Source organism: Protomyctophum parallelum (genome assembly GCF_964188405.1).
Source record: "Protomyctophum parallelum genome assembly, chromosome: 18".
NCBI classification, from domain to species: Eukaryota; Metazoa; Chordata; class Actinopteri; order Myctophiformes; family Myctophidae; genus Protomyctophum; species Protomyctophum parallelum.
In genome coordinates this window covers 24,784,757-24,802,792 of record NC_139716.1, presented here as the reverse complement: position 1 = coordinate 24,802,792, position 18,036 = coordinate 24,784,757, and the positions used below count along the sequence as shown (strand labels likewise).

Below are 18,036 nucleotides of genomic sequence, written 5' to 3'. Positions count from 1 at the left end.
GCCTACTGTATTTGAAATAGGGCTTAACTTTGCTTAAGTAATTGTAAGTTTGGTTCCAAGAATAAATGGAGTCAAAAGTATAATATATATTATATAATTTATGAGTGAATGTCATGTGCTTGCAAAGCAAAATGTATGAAATTATTTTCAGACCACTGGTAAAATCTTTCAGACTGAAGTTTAGACAACTACTGTATGTGGAGGGGGGAAAAAAAGGGTAATACTAAAACTTGAATGTATAGTACACACTGCTTGAGCGAGAGCGAGAAAGAACATAAGTATGTCAACAGAAGCGTGTTACTGTGAGTAGACATTTTGGATGTACTGTCTTTCTTTTACAACTCTTCATCCTTAAACGGCTGTGGGCTGGTACTTCAGCAATATCACTGCAGTGTTGCAAATTGTTGTATTTGTCCTTGTATTGTAGAAATAAGCAACTGTAGGTAGGCCACATGAGCACATACATAATATATATATATAGTGAGGATTGAAACCAACGCCAAGAGACAGACAGGGAACAGGTTTGAGCCCAGATTATGGCACTCGTTTATTTAAACAAAATTATATTCACAGGGATCGAACTTGTAAAGTATAATAATAGTAAGGCTCCAGGGTCGTCAACTAAAAAGTTCAGCATTCAATAACTCAAGAGTTCTGGGACGTCCTGGCACACGTGAACATAAGGTAGCCGCTCTGGGGCTTCGTTTAATAGTTGCAAATCACTTCCAAGTCCTCCAAGCCATGTACTTGCCAGCCTCTTCCCAGCCGAGCCCAACGGGGACCCGGGTATATCAGTAATGATCCTATGAGGTGAGAAAGAGAGTCAGTCTGACATATTTGGATTATATACTAATATGTGAGGCCAGGGAGTGTGTGCTCGCTTACCGCCAGACCGCGCACCAACCTGCCACGGAGAGAGTCAAGAGCGAGTGCGGGGAGAAGAAGGCTTCTTGAAGTGTTTGGCTGGGAGCACAGGTGTTGCTCATCTGAAGCCCTCCAGCAGGTAATTGTGATAATACCTGCCTCCTATGATGCAGCCCAGCCTGTTGTGCTCAACTCCGCCTCCCCTGCTCTCTCTCTCTCCAGGGAGGTGGTCAGGTGGCACGCGGTCCCTCAGCGAGACACCACTATATATATATATATATATATATATATATATATATATATAAAGCATTGATGTCCATTTATTGGAAACCCAAGTTGAGTTCTTCTATGATTAAAGCGCCAAACGGAAAGATGGACTTGGAAGCAAAAGGAATGCCCATAGCAGATGTACCCATCATAGGGATGGATGCAGTGGAATTAGGAGTCCCATTGGCGGAGACTACTTGCACTGGAAAGTAAGTAGGCCTACATGTATGTGGATGGCTGGTGCAAGGATCAAAGTCACCACGCTAAATATCATAACTGAAGTTGTGGACATTGAAGTGATGCACATCAGCGTCGGAGAGGAACAGGCACTGTCAGATCAGTTACGCAACTTTTGGGAAATCGAATCCCGGCCTTGGAATCCACATGAAAGAAAAGCAAGCCGTGCATAACCACGGATATCCCAAGGCCCAAGCCGTGCATATCCACGGCTTCCCAAGCCGTGCATGCCTATTCCCACTATAGGCTGAGGAAGAAATGCCACTTGACAGTTTTCAAATCAGCCTCATGGTGGCGCTACAACAGGCCAAGTTGCGTCTCTCACACACACACACACACACACACACACACACACACACACACAAACCCAAACCAACATGTTTAAATTACTCCTAAACATTTTGCCAAACATCACACACTCTCCAGAAGGGCACTTTTTCTAGTTAATTTCTGCATCTGTTAGGGCCCATTTAACCATATAATGCAAGATCTGCAAGTTCAGTGTCTTGAATGAGATGTGCTGTGCAGAGCCGAAGAGTTTGATCAATCCTCAATCCTCGCCGCCGCCGCGGATTTATTTATTTATTTATTTCCCAAATGGTCTAAAAATGAGTTCTTTAGCATACTTTTACCAATGAATTAGCCTATATACACTGCTGTGAGTTTGCATATGTGCTATTTTCCAGCATAGGACCGTTGCACAGTGAAGTATAAACAATTGGCTTTAGGATTTATAAGTCGTTTTTAGAATCCTCCTCCTCAGGAGCATATCCACGGATATCCCAACCCGTGCATATACCCTAAATGGTAAATGGTAAATGGTGCATTTATATAGCGCCTTTATCCAAGGCGCTTTACAGAGATTGTGCATTACATTCACCCATTCACACACATTCATACATACCCAAGCCGTGCATGCCTATTCCCACTATAGGCTGAGGAATTAAGAAATGCCACTTGACAGTTTTCAAATCAGCCTCATAAAACATCAGGTAAGTGATGACACCCATTGCAGAAATCTGCACGGCGTATAGCAAGACTGTATAATAAGATGACGTGCTTTTACAGATCCTTTGTGTGTGGGTGACATGCACAAATTAATTTGCAGGATCTGGAAAACACAGGCGAAACACGGAAAACATGTGTGAATTTTCTTGCCGGTTACAGTCACAAATTTGCAAAATGTAAAATACAAAGTTGGGGGGGTCAAATGAGACATTAATGCACAAATGTGAAATTGGTGCTTCACTTGTAAAAAAAAAAAGGAACGACAAATGTGTAAATAATAAATAAATAATTAAGTTGTTTGCAAACGCTATAAAACACAAGTGAAGGAGTGCAAATCTGTGTGATGTGTGTGTGTGTGTGTGTGTGTGTTTTGATTGATTGATTGAAATATTTATTAACAGTTTGTAGAATTTACAGTACATTTTAAGCACAAACTCAATACAAAGACTGTCAACTGTGAGTGGACGACCCAATTAAGCATTACACTTGTTTACAACAGGGTCCACATTGTTCAATTCATCAAAACATTTAAAGACGTACAAACATTTAGAGACATACAAATAGACATTTCTATGTAGCTAAAGTACAGAACAGGAATTCATCATATGGGAAGCAAAAAAGGGAAAAGATACAATATACAGTGAGGGAAAATGGGGGGTGGGGGGGGTGGGGGGATTCAGATTTTACAGAGGCCAGTTTCGAATTGCAGCCATCCGTAGGTGCCCTTTGAGAGCGGTTTTGAAGGAGTCAAGGGATTCACATGTCTTAATGACTGTTGGTAGGGCGTTCCACATTTTGGTGGCATAGGAGCGAAAAGAATTTAGTCCCTTGTTTGTGCCGAATCTGGGTTGTACATGGTTTGTTGCACTCCCTCTGGTGTTGTGGGTGTGGACTTCGTTTACATTAAGGAAGTATTTAGACAGGTACATGGGTATCTTGGTGGTGTATCGAATCTTGTGGACCAGACCCATTGCAAGATGCTGTACTCTGTCGTCGACCCTAAGCCATCCCAGCCTGTCAAAGTGGGCAGGGGTGAGGTGGGTTCGGGGGGTGAGGCCAAGTAGGAGCCTGACCAGTTTGTTTTGGGAGGTCTGGAGCCTTGTTTTAAGGGCCTTTGAGGTGCTGTGGTACCAAGAGGTGGATGCATAGTCAAAGAAACCTTGTACGAGGGCTCCTGTTAAGGTCTTCAAGGTGTTTTTGCTGACCAGTGAGGAGATCCTGTAAAGGAATCTTGTTCTTTGATTGACTTTTTTGATTACGTTGGTGGCCATCTTATCACCGGAAAGATTGGCCTCCAGGATGGAACCTAGGTAGGTAATTTGATCTTTTCGTGTGATAATATTGTCACCCACTCTAACCAAGAAGCCATCTGCCTTGCTGAGATTACTATTTGATCCGAAGAGGATGGATTCAGTTTTTCCCAGGTGTAAGGATAGTTTGTTATCAGCGAGCCAGGTGCAGATTCTACCGAGTTCAGAGCTGAGGGTCTTTTCAACCTGCAGTTTGTTCCTGTCCGAGACCAGCAGTGCTGAGTCATCTGCGAACAGGAACAAGTTGCAGTCACAAGCTGAAGTCATGTCGTTAACATATATTAGGAACAGTAAAGGCCCTAGTATGCTTCCTTGTGGGACGCCACAGCTCACTGGGAGGGGAGGGGACAGTGTTCCGTTCACCTCCACCATCTGTTCTCTCCCCTCCAGGTAGGATTGCATCCAGCTCACTGATGTGCTATCAAAACCAATAGCTTTAAGCTTGTTAACCAGTATGGAGTGGTTCACGGTGTCAAAAGCCTTTTGGAGGTCCAGCATGACCATGCCGCAGTATTTTCCAGCGTCCACCTCGTGTTTGATGTGGTCGCTCAAATAGAGGAGGCATGTGTCAGTGGAGTGGGATGTTCTGAAACCAGATTGGAACTCGTACAGCAATTTATTAGTGGCAAGATACTTTTCAACCTGTTCATAGACTATTTTTTCCATCACTTTCGAGATGGAGCTTAGAATAGAAATAGGGCGGTAGTTGCCGGGTTCTAATTTACTCCCTTTTTTGTACAAGGGGGTTACTTTGGCCAGTTTAAAATCTTGGGGGACCTGTCCCTGTTTGATGGAGAGGTTAACTATGTGGGTGATGACTGGAGCTATGGAAAAGGCTGAGTCTCTGAGAAATTTGGAGGGGATATTGTCATGGCCAGTGGCCTTGTGGGGTTGGAGGGCACTCAGTTTTTTAAGTACCTCCTCGGTTGTTACCATTGCCATTTTGAAATCATCTTTACAAACACCAAGGTTTTTGTAGAAGGCTTTGATGTGCTCTACACCAAAACGCCCAGAGTGGGAGGGCAGTTTGCTAACCAGCTTTGTTGCAATGTTTGTAAAGAAGATGTTCAGGTGGTTGGCTACATCAAGCTTGTCAGTGATGAGGGTGTTATTCGATTTGATGTTTATGTTAGTAAACCTGGTTTTTAGTTTCTGACCACAGCCTAGTTGGTTGTTTAGTAACTTCCAGAGCTCCCGAGGATTGTTTTTGATTTCCTCTGTGTGTGTGTGTGTGTGTGTGTGTGTGTGTGTGTGTGTGTGTGTGTGTGTGTGTGTGTGTGTGTGTGTGCGCGCGCGCGTGTGTGTGTGCGTGAGTGACAGACACCCATGGCCTTGTTTGCGTCACACGGACACTGAACTGGCGTCACCTTTCCAAGTTTGAAGTAGCTCCTCCCAACTGTCTTTCCTTTCCTCGAGTTCATCCGAGAATCCTGGGACATGAGTCATGACCGACGGGTCACGGGAGTGCTTCCGTGTTTCTCTGTATCCACTATCCAGGCAAGAACAGGGAATAATTATGTTATAACGGCAAAAATAAACTGGAATATTATGACCTCAAAAGCCTTCCTAATGGACCACATTAGGATATGCAGGACATTTGAAAGAGTGGAAGTATTGTTCGTCCTCCTCGTTGTTTCCTTGGTGAAGTCACAAACGGGTAAGGACTGGAGAGAATTACTTTTGTATTTCTCGTTCACTGTCGTGACGTGTTTGGTGTTTGACATTCGGTTTACTGACATAGAGGTATAATTATTGAGCTACTTTATCTACGTTCCGTCAATCTACAAGTTTAAGTTTACTAAAACGTCCGGGTCTCTGAAATTCTAAATAAGAGCCAGATGAGACCGACAGCAGGGATGTTATGAATTATGAACAATATATATAACCAAACAATCATAAACCCATCCAAGTTGTTAAAAATAAATAAATAGCCTATATATATATATATATATATATATATATATATATATATATGTGTGTGTTTTTTTTCTTGCATGATTTTGGAAGTGTGCATTTGTTATTTGCTATACGTTATCCGTCATGATAAATCCCTATTCTTATATCCTGTTTTGTGTTATTACATTTATATGTAATTTTATTTTATTTATTTTGTTAAAAAAGGGGTTGAAATGAAAATGGTTGAAAATCACTGCTATAGCTATAAAAATGTTCTTTTATGGGGGTCCTTGGCATATATTTTCAAATAGGGGGTCTGCGGGCTAATGAGTATCCTTTTGGGGGTCCTTGGCATGAAAAAGTTTGGTACACCACACCACTAGTTTTTGCGTGTTTGTGTTTTTGCAATTGTGACAATCAGATACATTTGTGAACGCTGAAATGTGTCTTTTTAAAAGTCTCTCTCTCTCTCTCTCTCTGTCATTGCCCCACTTTAGACCTGCGGCCACGAGATGTGAACGTGACTCTTCAGAATGACTTCTGTCTGAGCGCATCTTGGGCCCCACCAGAGGGAATCGATGGTATTCAAGGTTGCGAATATGAGTACTATAGAATCCCAGAAATTGAGGTTATTACTTTCTCTCTCTGTGTGTGTGTGTGTGTGTGTGTGTGTGTGTGTGTGTGTGTGTGTGTGTGTGTGTGTGTGTGTGTGTGTGTGTGTGTGTGTGTGTGTGTGTGTGTGTGTGTGTGTGTGTGTGTGTGTGTGTGCCTCTTTCACTATATCCATAAATCCTCTCTATTTGGTCTTCCTCTAGGCCTCCTGCTTCCTGTCTTTTCCTCAGTGCTCTAAACCACACAATATACCTGGTCTCACCACAGTCTTGTACACCTTTCCTTTCATTCTTGCTGATACTTGCTATCACACATTAACACCTGACACTTTTCTCCACACATTCCAATCAGCTTGCACTCGTTTCTTCACCTGTTTTCCACACTCTCTCTCATTGCTCTGATATGTTGACTCCAAATACTTAAAGTCCTCCACCTTCTTCACGTCTACTCACTGTAACCTCACTGTTGCATTTGGGTTCTTCTCGAGCATGTGAGGAGTTAGATCTATTGAATCTTGAATTTCAAATGTAGCCTGCCTAGACTATTGAATTAAATTTAAAAGTCAGCAACACTCACATCATAAGTAGATTTAAACATGTATTGCAATAAAAGGAATACAGTTAAAATAGCATTAAAGGGATCAAAATGCATTTTTTTCCATTGATTACTCAACCCATGAAGCCTTGAATACTTTGATGACCGGCAGAGTATCCAGTAGGAGAAGAGTCCCCATTGAGTCAGCTGGTCATCAAATTATTGGCTTAGGAATGTGACCAGAAGGAATTCAAGGCTTCAAAAATTATCAAAAAACAAATCCCTAATTTTGGCTAAAGGCCTATTCATAGTAAGTCCCGTTTTGGGTGAAGAGGTGACCACCGAAACGGTGGTTGGTAAAAATGGAGAGATGTATTGTGTGAGTGCCGGTGACCACCGTGGCGTGTTGTTATGTTGTAGTTTTTGGTGGTCACCACTGGACTGCTAAGCTAAACTAAACCAGAGAACCTACACAAAACCACCCATATGGGTATACAAGAGCGGGCCTAAGCAATGCATTGAACAGATCAACTTGAGTCTGCAGATATGAAATCAGAATGACCTCTGATCCTATGCCAGACTGACCTAAACAGTTGGAGGCTGGGGTGGAGGAGGCAGCTAGAAGCAGCAGTAGATGATGATCAGAGCCATAGAGTAAGACAGAGTTACGACATTGAGGGGACAGAAAACAGCCCATGTAGGTTCATGTACTCGGGCGAGCCCATAGACTCCAATGCATTCCGTAAACCTCCGGTTGTCCCTTTTTAAAGGGACAAACCAATAGAAGTCTATTGTAGAAGAGCCTGGCCCCATGATGAAGTGAACAATTCCAAACATGCAAACATGGCCTGCTTTAATTACTTCAGTCTAAATGAGTAGCTTAATGAGTAGCCTGTCCTCCGTGAGGAGGAAGCCCAACAATCCTCTGTGAGGCCTTTAGGAGGGCCATTATAATCCACCACTCCTGAATGAAGTGCCTGGTGCTGGGAGTCTGGTGCAACGCACAGGTCCTGGACCTGGTGAGAGCAGGAGTGGACCTGGTGAGACGTAGGAGGGGCCCGGACAGGAGTCAACCCACAGAACCTAGTCCTTCCACGCACCAGAATCTGGTTCTCCCAGTCCCGGCAGAGTAGTTCCGGCGCAACGGATTGTGTGGCCTTGCTCATTCCCTGATGGACTGATCAAGGGTAGCTACTGGGACGTAAGTCGGGATTTGATCAACCCCGGCTGAGTCGCCTGAGTGAGGGGTATGATGTTGGTAGACCCGGAACCACTGAGGATACGTCCCAGGTGGTTATAGTAGTATTAAAATGTCATTGGCTACGTTTACATGAAGGGTGATCATTCCGAATAAATACTTCCGAATAAAATACATCCGATGTAATGTTTTTTGCCGCGAGTTTACATGGGAAATGGTCATTCCGAATGAGTGTTTATATGGAGAAGTGATAGAAGACATGATACATGTTAATTCACGTGAAACTACGCCATCTGTTGGACACATAAAATATAGGCAGTTCATTCATTGTGACTGTCTCAACAATACAAACATATTACAGAAATCCCATCATTTCATTCCGCAGTAGCTTTGAGGCTGCTGGTTGGATAGGGACGGGCAAACATGTTTACCGTCTTTTTTTCCCCACCCGCTGCGGCTCCGCTTCTCTGCTGGGAAGGTGATCATCTCGTTTTTATTTGTACTTTATTATCTACAGCACGGCCAGGGCACGCAACACTGATTATTATTGTATCGGGTCGCTCGTTATTTTTGAGAGAGAGAGAGAGAGAGAGAGACCGTTGAACACACACACACACACACACACACACACACACACACACACAGATCAGGGTTATCAACTATCGTCATCTGCTGCTGCTCCACGTTTTTTTGTGGATTTCGGATCTGAAAAAAGGAACGAAATAACGCAAATGTGCAAACTCCTCGGCGCGCATTGGATATGAGCGCCTTGGAGCATGCTCAGAAAGACCAGAATGAACTTACATCGGAATTAGTGTATGAGTCCAATTTTCTTTCAATCGCATTGAACATCGGAGTAATCCGGCCAGTGACATCGGAATGGTTTTTAGATCGCATCGAGCGTTTTCATTCGGATGTAAGTTTTTGTAGGTGTTTACATAACAACGTTTAATAGGATTGAAATTCTATTCGGAATGAAAAGGGGATTTAACTGCTCATGTAAACGTAGCCAATGTCTTTTTTATGTCTGTTTTATGTATTTGTGTTTAGTTCATAAAGTTACATGTTATATGTTAACTATAATTAAAGGCATTTGAAATTAAATACAATTTTGACTTTTCAGGATTCCAATTCAAAAATAGCTAAATAATTCAGGATTTCAATTCAAATATAGCAAAAAGAGTGATTACATTAGATAATTGACACTGGATGAAAAAATGCGTTGCAAAATCGTGAGATAAAACTGTATATAAAAAGTGCTAATAATCATTTTTACTAAAAATTAAACTATGTTATTTGTCTTTGTCTTCTCAGTTTGACGTAGAGAGAGGTACTACGACATCTGCTACTATTTACCCAATGATAGAGGGAGGAACAATGAAATTCTCTCTTCAGACCATATGTAACGATACAGGACAGGGTGAACGTGTGGTTGTTAACATCACCACCAACCCAGGTAAATATTATTTCCTCAGACATAATAGCTCTGGGATTCTATTGGGAACTATTGAGAAGTCCATGGATTGTTTTAAATTTGTTGTATAGCTGATAAAAGCACTTTTATCTGGAACTTTTTAGACAGACTATGATGTATTAATGTGAAGAGGGGTCCCATCGAGACAGTCGGACTTCAAGCCATTTATTGTGTTAGTATATAGTAGCCCTGTGTCAACCTATTAAAGGCTTTTAAGTTTTAACTTTATCCTTGCTCAGAGTTAGTCTGGTTTTAGCCAGACTGATAACGTGGATTCCCTCTCGCTCACTGACGCCTCGCTCCTCCCCGTGGAGGAGGAGGCGTCAGTGAATCCACGTGTGTGTCTGGCCAAGGCCAGGCTAGATCAGAGTTTGCTTGAACTCTGCCTTTGTGGGCACCTCAAGTCATCACCACCGGGATTGGGGGTCATAATCACTCTGTGAACTCCCGGAAGCAATCGGCTCGCCTTTTGTTCTTTGATTTATTATTTATGTTTTGTTATTTTTATATCTGTCTGTCTGTCTTCTCAGAGCTCGTGCAGGGTTTCCAGTGTGCTCTCCACTCCTCCACAGACGCTAACTGTTCCTGGACGCCGTCCACTCATGTTCCCAATCTGCGTTTGTTCTACTTAATCTCCTCGTAAGAATCCGCTGGGCTTTTCCTCTTTGAGCGAAGGGAGATGACATACACAAATATCCAAATATAACTTTGAACATTTTTGTAAAATCTGCATTATTTTGTAGAATCGGCCTCAGGTCTATTATCTGCAAGCTTGCAATAACAGCTGCTCTCAGAGAGTTTTGATGCACATCTGCATTTGATGCAAATGAGCCGATCATTTCACCCTTATTCATTTCTCTCAGGTTAGCATCCGTCCCCACCTGTGGTCCACTGAGCTTAAAGGAGTGCGTAATCTACCCTCACCCGGACAATGTGAAGATGAGCGTTTGTCACATGTCAGAAGAAAGTCTCCACAGAAAGACTGTGTACTTCCTCTTCAATGGAACACAGGACAATATGTCTGTGAGGAACACCTTCAACAGGGACATGAATAAAAACGGTATGTGGGTATGAACATTGATTAATAGTTGGGTACTGTGGATGTATTGCACAGGGATATGTGGTCAGGATGGTGCAATAGATCAGTATACTGCATGTAGGTTGGCACTGGGTAGGTAAAGTAGGCAGTGTACTGGTTAGTGGTTACTTTATTTCAGGACTCACACCCGTGTGAAGTTAGGGGAGCTGTACATCGTACATCATCATCATACATAATCTCATTCCAACCAATCTTCCAACTAAATTGTCCATTCATTGTCAATGACATTTAATGTTTGTGTTAGGACAAAGTTTGTGTTTACATACACACACACACACACACACACACACACACACACAGTCACACACACACACACACACACATACACACACACTAAAAGCTGGACATAGGAGGGGCTATCGCCACCTCAAAAGATAGAGCGTTAACTTGTGTATGTGTGGTGTGGTACATGGAAAGGAAATGTTGTAATGCCATGCTTCCCTTTTTCTGCAGAGTGAGTGATTTCAAAATGTCCTGTTCTTCTCTGTCCTTTCCTAGAAGTACAGTTTTCTGTTCTTCTGTCCTTTCCTAGAAGTACAGTTTTCTGTTCTTCTGTCCTTTCCTAGAAGTACAGTTTTCTGTTCATTAACCTTGGGTTGTTTGCATGTGTCTGTGTGCTCAGGCGGTATTCTGTGCACTGTGATGACTTTGTTTACCCATGTTTTCCGCTCATGTTTTAGGTCTTAACTAATTTATTTCGTTCAATTCATTTGACCCTTTTTCCTTTTCTTTTGTAGGCGACATGTAACTTTTCTTGAGGCTTTGTTTATGCAGTCTTATTTTCATGGAATATTGTGCTGCATTGGCTAGTATAGCTACAGTAGAACTGTTAATTGGTGCAACCCCGAGAAGACTGGACCACTATCTATCTGGTGGTAGTGCTAAATGGTGGTCCGAATAAAGCAGAAATAATTATCATGTCCAATTTTGTCTCTCTCACTGTACAGTCAGACCCCCGGCTCTGGAATGGGAGTTAACTAGAGATGGAGACAACCTGAACATCAGATGGACTCCGCCTGACATATTCAGCAACAGTTGGGAATACCTTATCAACTACACTGAATGCAATAAAACAAAGGTGACATCAACGTCCCTGCCATTTACCTAACATGACAAAAAGGACATTTGCATGACTTTTGATACGATTCTATGAACATAATCATTTGGCTCGTGAATTTCACTGTGCAATGCTAGAAGTGTGTCATGTGCTTCACCTTCCAAATGTCTGAATGAATGGACCATTGTAAAACGCTTTGAGTAAGCATGTAGTGCATAGAAAAGCGCTATAAAAAAATTATATAGACAATATTTTAGGCCAATGAAAAAAGAAAACGATACCAAAATGTCCCACTCCACACCCCTGGCTGCCTGGACTACATGTGTGTTGTTTTGTCTTCACAGAGCAAAAGGTTCAAAGGAGTAACGTCGTGGTCCATGCACGTTGACCCTCACTGTCGGTACACAATGAAGCTGAAGGCCAAGAGGTCAGACGGAGAGACGCCATGGAGTGACGAGAAAACATATGGTAGACAGAGGATGTCTTTCTTTCTTTCTTTCTTTCTTTCTTTCTTTCATTCATTTCAGTACTTGATTGAAAAGTGAAAAGTAAAAGATGTTGTCCCCGGACAATAAAGGAGTAGTAACTTTATTTATTACACCCCATGAAGCCTTGAATTCATGGAGGTTTTTTTGTGTTGCATTCCTGAGGCAATATTTGCAATATTTGCAGTCTCTGGTAGGAGACTCAATTGAGACCTACTTTTTTACGTTTACATACTAACAGTACAGTACCTAGGGTCTACCTATTTCACTTAAGTCCTAGGTCAATTACCTCATTTCATGTCTTTAAGACGCCTGTGCTTGCTTCTCTTAAATCTACTTGTTCTTGCTTTTTATTATTGTGTGATAATTTTATTGCATTTTATTATTATTATTTTTGGCTTTTAGCCTTTATTGATAGTTATTAGTGAAGACAGACCGGAAAGTTGGGGAGAGACACACAGCAAAGGTCGTCATGAATGGGACTCGAACACACAACACGATGTCAGGCCAGAGCCAATATGTGGCATGCACATGGACCACTAAGCCAGCGGACGCCCTCATTTATTGCTTGTTTTTTACCCCCCCTTTTTCCCTATTTACTGTATTTACTATTAGATGACATTATGTAGCAGATGTAGTGTCATCTGGGATGGTAGGAGAACCCTTATGTTTGTTTTTTGTCGATGATACTGTTCATTGTTGTTGTTAGATTGTGAGTTAAAAACGAGAGGATGCATCTCAAGAGAGGTTTATCCTCTAATTACATTTTGGAGAGAAGCAAAGGTGTTGACAGAAAATGTATTTGATTGAAGCCTGCCACGTTTTTGCTTCACAATGCCGCTTTCCTGTGTGCAGGTGAAAACGTGTCTCGTCACTGGCTAATGATTACAGCCACCGCAACCGCTCCACTGTTGGTTGCCATCATTGTATTCCTGGTATTTTGTGCAGGCAGAAAGTACGTATTTAACCATCTTTTACTAAAGAGTGTCTTCCAGCTTGTTTTCACATTCACAAAGTTTCACCTGTTATCTAATGGTGACTCGTGGTTTCTGCACAGGTACAAGAAACAGATCTTCCCTAAACTACCAGAACCAAAAGATTTCCTTAAAGATCTGCTTGACAACAACAACAAGGTGAATGGCCTTTGATTGATTGATTGATTGATTGACACTACAGAGCAAAGTCAAACACGTCCGAAGGGAAAACAAAAAAAGTCCTTGCGGTCTTGTTTCCATTCATGTGCTGGGTATTCAATTCATAATCATGACATGAAAAATAACAACTCATCATAAAAAGTTAAAATAATTATTTGTTAGTGTGCTTAATGAAGTGGCAGCTCCTGTACCTATACCAGTGGGTAATAGAATATCAAAATGAATTCACCTGCTTTCTTTAGATAGACTGACAACTCTGACCTTGCTCTGTCCTATATTTTCAGTGTCCTGCTGAGAAGCTTTACATCCCTCAAGAGGAGGTTGAAGACACCAAGATTTGTCTAGTGTTGGAACCTCAGGTCGTTGATCTAGAATGCTGAAGAACCCTGAAGCCCTGTGCCTGGCATACACATGTCTTACAGTAACATTTGTTCAGATTTGAATTAATGAAAAACCAAATATATTCTATTTTGAAATTGGCTTCAGGGCCGACCGGCCGGCCCGGCGGACTACAGCCACGTCACTTCAACTCTAGCCTCGGAAACCCAGACGTTTTATTTCCTGGAAGAAAGAAACTTCAACTCAGACATAACCATATGCCATATGCCCATATATATAGGCATATAATGGCGATCCGGGAAAGACAATTCTTACATTTTCCCAACATGTAAGCAAGCAATGTCCTTCTGTTCTGTGAACTCTCGAACTCTCACTCAATTAAGACTGTTATACAGTTATGTGGCTGTTCTCATGTGGTGTTCTCCTCAGTGGCTTGGTATATCGTTTTACGAAATCGTCTCATGTGGGTCTCTTCGTGCACTCCAGGAATGCGGAAGTCAGTGCCAGCGTCAGCGTTTTAATGGTCAGTGTTCATTTAAGAGACTGACGTGCGTCTATGTTAGACGTTGTATGTCCAATTAGGCACAGTAGCTAACTGATGCTACTATCTTAGGTCAGATTCTCACCTAATACTTCGGTAGACTCAGATCCGTATGGGCGGGGAAATTGGGATTCTTGCATATTTAATTGGCTGCGGTTTGCCTTCACACTGTCATTCGCAGCAATTGGAAACGCAGCAGGGGGGACCTTTATCAATGTGTTCCATTCATAAACTATAGCCTACACAGTGAAATCTATGGTGATAAAATTACACTCATAACGTGCATTTGTCGTGCCGTCTGGGACCCCCCCCCCCTCTCTCTCTCTCTACGCACGCAGCCGCCACACACTGTTCTTTTGGGCATGCAGCACAGCGCTGCATGAGCGCACTCATATAACTCCCCAGTCCCACACAGTGACAGCACTCCATGTTTACGGCACGCACAGACAGACAGACAGACAGAATATTATGTAGGCTATAATACACTGCAGTGTTTTTATGTGTTTTCTTAAGCAATTGATTAATGTACACGTCCTCATTTCGATCAGGGCTTCAGTCTCCTTATTCGACCACGTCTATCCACAGTAACGGGACATCTTTGCGCTGCGTAAAATATGCCTTCTCCGTCTCCAACTGTGTTCAGCTCCTCACCCGCCACATTATGTTTGCTTCATTTCCTTTATTTACTGCGGATTGCATTCACACCTGCACCGAATCGTAGTCAAGTGCGATTCGAAGCGAAGCGAAACCCACGTTTTTGGGCGGAGTAAAATGCGGTTATTTGCTGCGCATTAGGATTCGAATGAGCCTTCACAACTGCCAAACGAAGCGCACTTTCTGACAATGCGCAGCAGGATTCGTTTTAATCGCAGCAAAGCTCTCTGGTATGAATGTGACCTTAGTCTATATAGTGTGTAGATAGACTAAGATTGTACCTTGTATGGCATCTTTGTCTTCATGTCTACTGAATTACGTCAACATTTAAAAAATGTCTTCTAAATCATGACAGTTTTGTCAAAAACCTCATGTTTCTATATCAGTGGTTCTCAATATTTTATGTCAAGGACCCCAAAAGTTATATGTAATTGGCCGCCGACCCCCATCTGAAAATGTGTTGTTTATTTTTAAATAGCTGAAGCATAACATGATGCTTAAAACACCAAAAAGGGTTGAAAGACAACTGCCGACATATTTCGACCATGAAAGGTCTTCATCAGGGCGAAATTAAGAATACTGACAAACAAACATATACATCACAAATTCACAAGAGCAAGGCTTTGCAACGAGGCAATTTCACAGGTCAAATGCACGTTAATGCAATCAGTTAATACACGGGTAATTACATAGTGTAATGGTGCTGTGTGTGTACCGTATATACACAACCTGTAAGAAGGATGCTGTTACACAATGTGATAATGTATTCCTTCTGTATTTCTCTAACTGTATTTTTATATATTTATATTATACGTATACATAAACACTTTGAATTATAATTGTGTGTGTGTGACATGTTGTCTACAAATGCACATGAATGACAGTAAAGTGCTTCGTATTTGTAGAAGCATGGGGGATGTCACGTCGTACGGTCAGTCCACTCGTGTTCTGGTGACTGAACCATTGATTGATTGATTGATTGGTTGAATCAATCTGGAATTAAAGCAAGATTGTTAACAGTACCAATAGTAAAGTCAGGGATAACACAATTGGGTCTCAGGCCTACTGTATATTTGCATACAACACGTTAGGCCTACTTGTGAAATATTAAACTCTCAGATGCTTGTGTGTGTGGGTGGAGGGAAGTATCTGGAACACAAGTCAGGGAAACACAAATCAAGAGATCACACAAGTGAGTAATTTTACATGTGACATACGTAGGCCAATGATGACTGGTTTTAGTGTGTGCGTGTGTGTGCAAAGCGGCTAGACAACATATCATCATGTATCTAACTCCCTCCCTAGGGAGGTCCTCGACGCACATCCCACTGGGAGGAGACCCCGAGGCAGACCAAGGCGCAGTTGGAGGAAATGCATCGACTCACTGGCCTTGGAACGTCTCGGAATCCCCCAGGAGGAAGTCACTAATGTTGCTCTGGAGAGGGAAGTCTGGAGCACTCTGGTGGAGCTGTTGCCCTTGCGACCCGACTACGGATAAGCGGTTGAAGATGGATGGATGGATGGATCTAACTCTAGTGAGACATTCTTTCATTTTTGTGGATGTGTTACTTTTTGAACTATAACTAATAATAACTTGAATACAGCCAGATATATATATATAGGTATAGTGGCTGATGATAGAGGGAAACAAATAAATATCTATACACATATCTCTAAATGTCTTGATGAATTGAACAAGGTGGAGTTTTTGTATTGAGTTGTGCTTGAAATGTACTGTAATTCTGCAAACTGTTAATAAATACTCTAATCCTAAAAATAAAAACAAACATTAAACCTGTATATAGGAAAGAAAAGAAATAGGCTAAAAGATTCCTATAGTTGTGTATACATTGACGGCCTACACCGCCATCTCCTGGTTGAAATAGCTAATTACAGTTACCAGTTTGACAGATTGATTGATTGATTGATTGCAAATTGTATTAACAGTTTGTGGAATGGGTACAGTTCAATGAAAGTACAGCCAGGTCAGGTGAATATATTTTAGCCTACATTATGATTTTTATGAGTGTTGATTGCGAAGCGTCCGTAGTCCGTCCATGCCACAAGTTGTGGCTGGTGCCTGCATGCAGCATGGTGACATGCAACAGAAGAGGTAGCCCTGGTCCAGTGCTAGTGAGTCAGGGTTACAGAAGCAACTTTCTTGTACAGAAGAGGGAAATGGATTGCTAAACTCCTCCCAACGGTTGGGGTAATGGCCATGTAAAAGCCTGGTGTGGCGCAGCGCGAGGTGAATGGCCATGGGGTTTGCCCATGCTGTCAGTGCGACTTGATGATGTGGAAATTCCGGATAGCTAAGTTTATTTTTCGCTAAAAGTAGATGGCATGCGTCCCTTCCTAATGGAGAAATCCATTTCATACAGCACATTTAGAAGTGTGGAATTGTTGTTCGTCCTCGTTGTTTCCTTCGTGAGATCACAAACGGGTAAGGAAAGTTTGTTTGTTTATCTTTGTTCAATTGTTGTATCGTCGCCAGTCGTGTTTGAATTCCCAAAGTCAGGACTCAAGTAAAACCGAATGTCAAAGTAGGCTATTGAGTATTTATGACTGTTATCTTATGTGAATATTGAAGTCTCTAAACTTATCAGGAATGTTATAATTAACTGACATGAATATCTAAGGAATAGACCCACCGAAGGGGCGTGTGTGTGTGTGTGTGTGTGTGTGTGTGTGTGTGTGCGCGCGTGCGTGCGTGCGTGTGTTTACTGGAAATCCCGAGACTTGCCAGAAAAGAGTCGGCTATAAAAACAATCATAAAACATGGACACCAATGGAATGGTCAGCAAGGAAATACTTTAATGGTCTGTTATTACATTTTCAGATTAACATTACCACTTATTAAAAACTTCACCTTGCAATGAAGAATAGCAGATCTACAAGCTCACAACACCTTGCATAATTGTGAGCTTTGTAGATCTGTTTTGAAAATGATGATTAGTTTTTCATTTTTGGGAGAAAAAAAAAATAAGTCTGTTTTCCATTTCCTTTTCTTTTATTTTATATGTATTTTTTAAACACCAGAGGCTACGTGTGGCTGAAAAGTGTCTGATTTGCACGTCTCTCTCAGATCATTTATTTTATACCCCCCTTTAGACCCCCGGCCACGCAACGTGTCCTATGCCTTTGCCTCTGGGAACCCCTTCTGTCTGAAGGCATCCTGGGCCCCACCGGAGGCCATCCAAGGCTGCAATGACCCTTTGTATGAATACTTTACCAGAAGACAAGGCCAGGAAGTTGCGGATGTCAATACGGTTATTTACATTTCTACACTTTTCACTTATTGTCTCCA

At 42.0% G+C, this 18,036-nt stretch overlaps 1 protein-coding gene across 1 annotated transcript; it reads left to right on the top strand.

Moving 5' to 3' along the window:
* Positions 1–5,150: 5,150 nt before the first annotated feature.
* Positions 5,151–14,166, top strand: LOC310875331 (interleukin-13 receptor subunit alpha-1-like). Its single transcript, XM_083788529.1, has 10 exons — positions 5,151–5,343; positions 6,080–6,210; positions 9,241–9,382; positions 9,931–10,039; positions 10,264–10,460; positions 11,447–11,577; positions 11,901–12,024; positions 12,897–12,996; positions 13,099–13,174; positions 13,480–14,166. The coding sequence occupies exons 1-10, from the start codon at positions 5,235–5,237 to the stop codon at positions 13,573–13,575; spliced, it is 1,215 nt and encodes a 404-aa protein (XP_083644655.1). The 5' UTR covers positions 5,151–5,234; the 3' UTR covers positions 13,576–14,166.
* Positions 14,167–18,036: the final 3,870 nt, after the last annotated feature.

Bases quoted from the DNA above. Each gene is read 5' to 3' on its own strand.
- LOC310875331 (XM_083788529.1), top strand. From the start codon at position 5,235: ATGACCTCAAAAGCCTTCCTAATGGACCACATTAGGATATGCAGGACA. The intron at 5,344-6,079 runs GTAAGGACTGGA...GCCCCACTTTAG, and splicing joins CTTGGTGAAGTCACAAACGG to ACCTGCGGCCACGAGATGTG. The intron at 6,211-9,240 runs GTTATTACTTTC...TTGTCTTCTCAG, and splicing joins ATAGAATCCCAGAAATTGAG to TTTGACGTAGAGAGAGGTAC.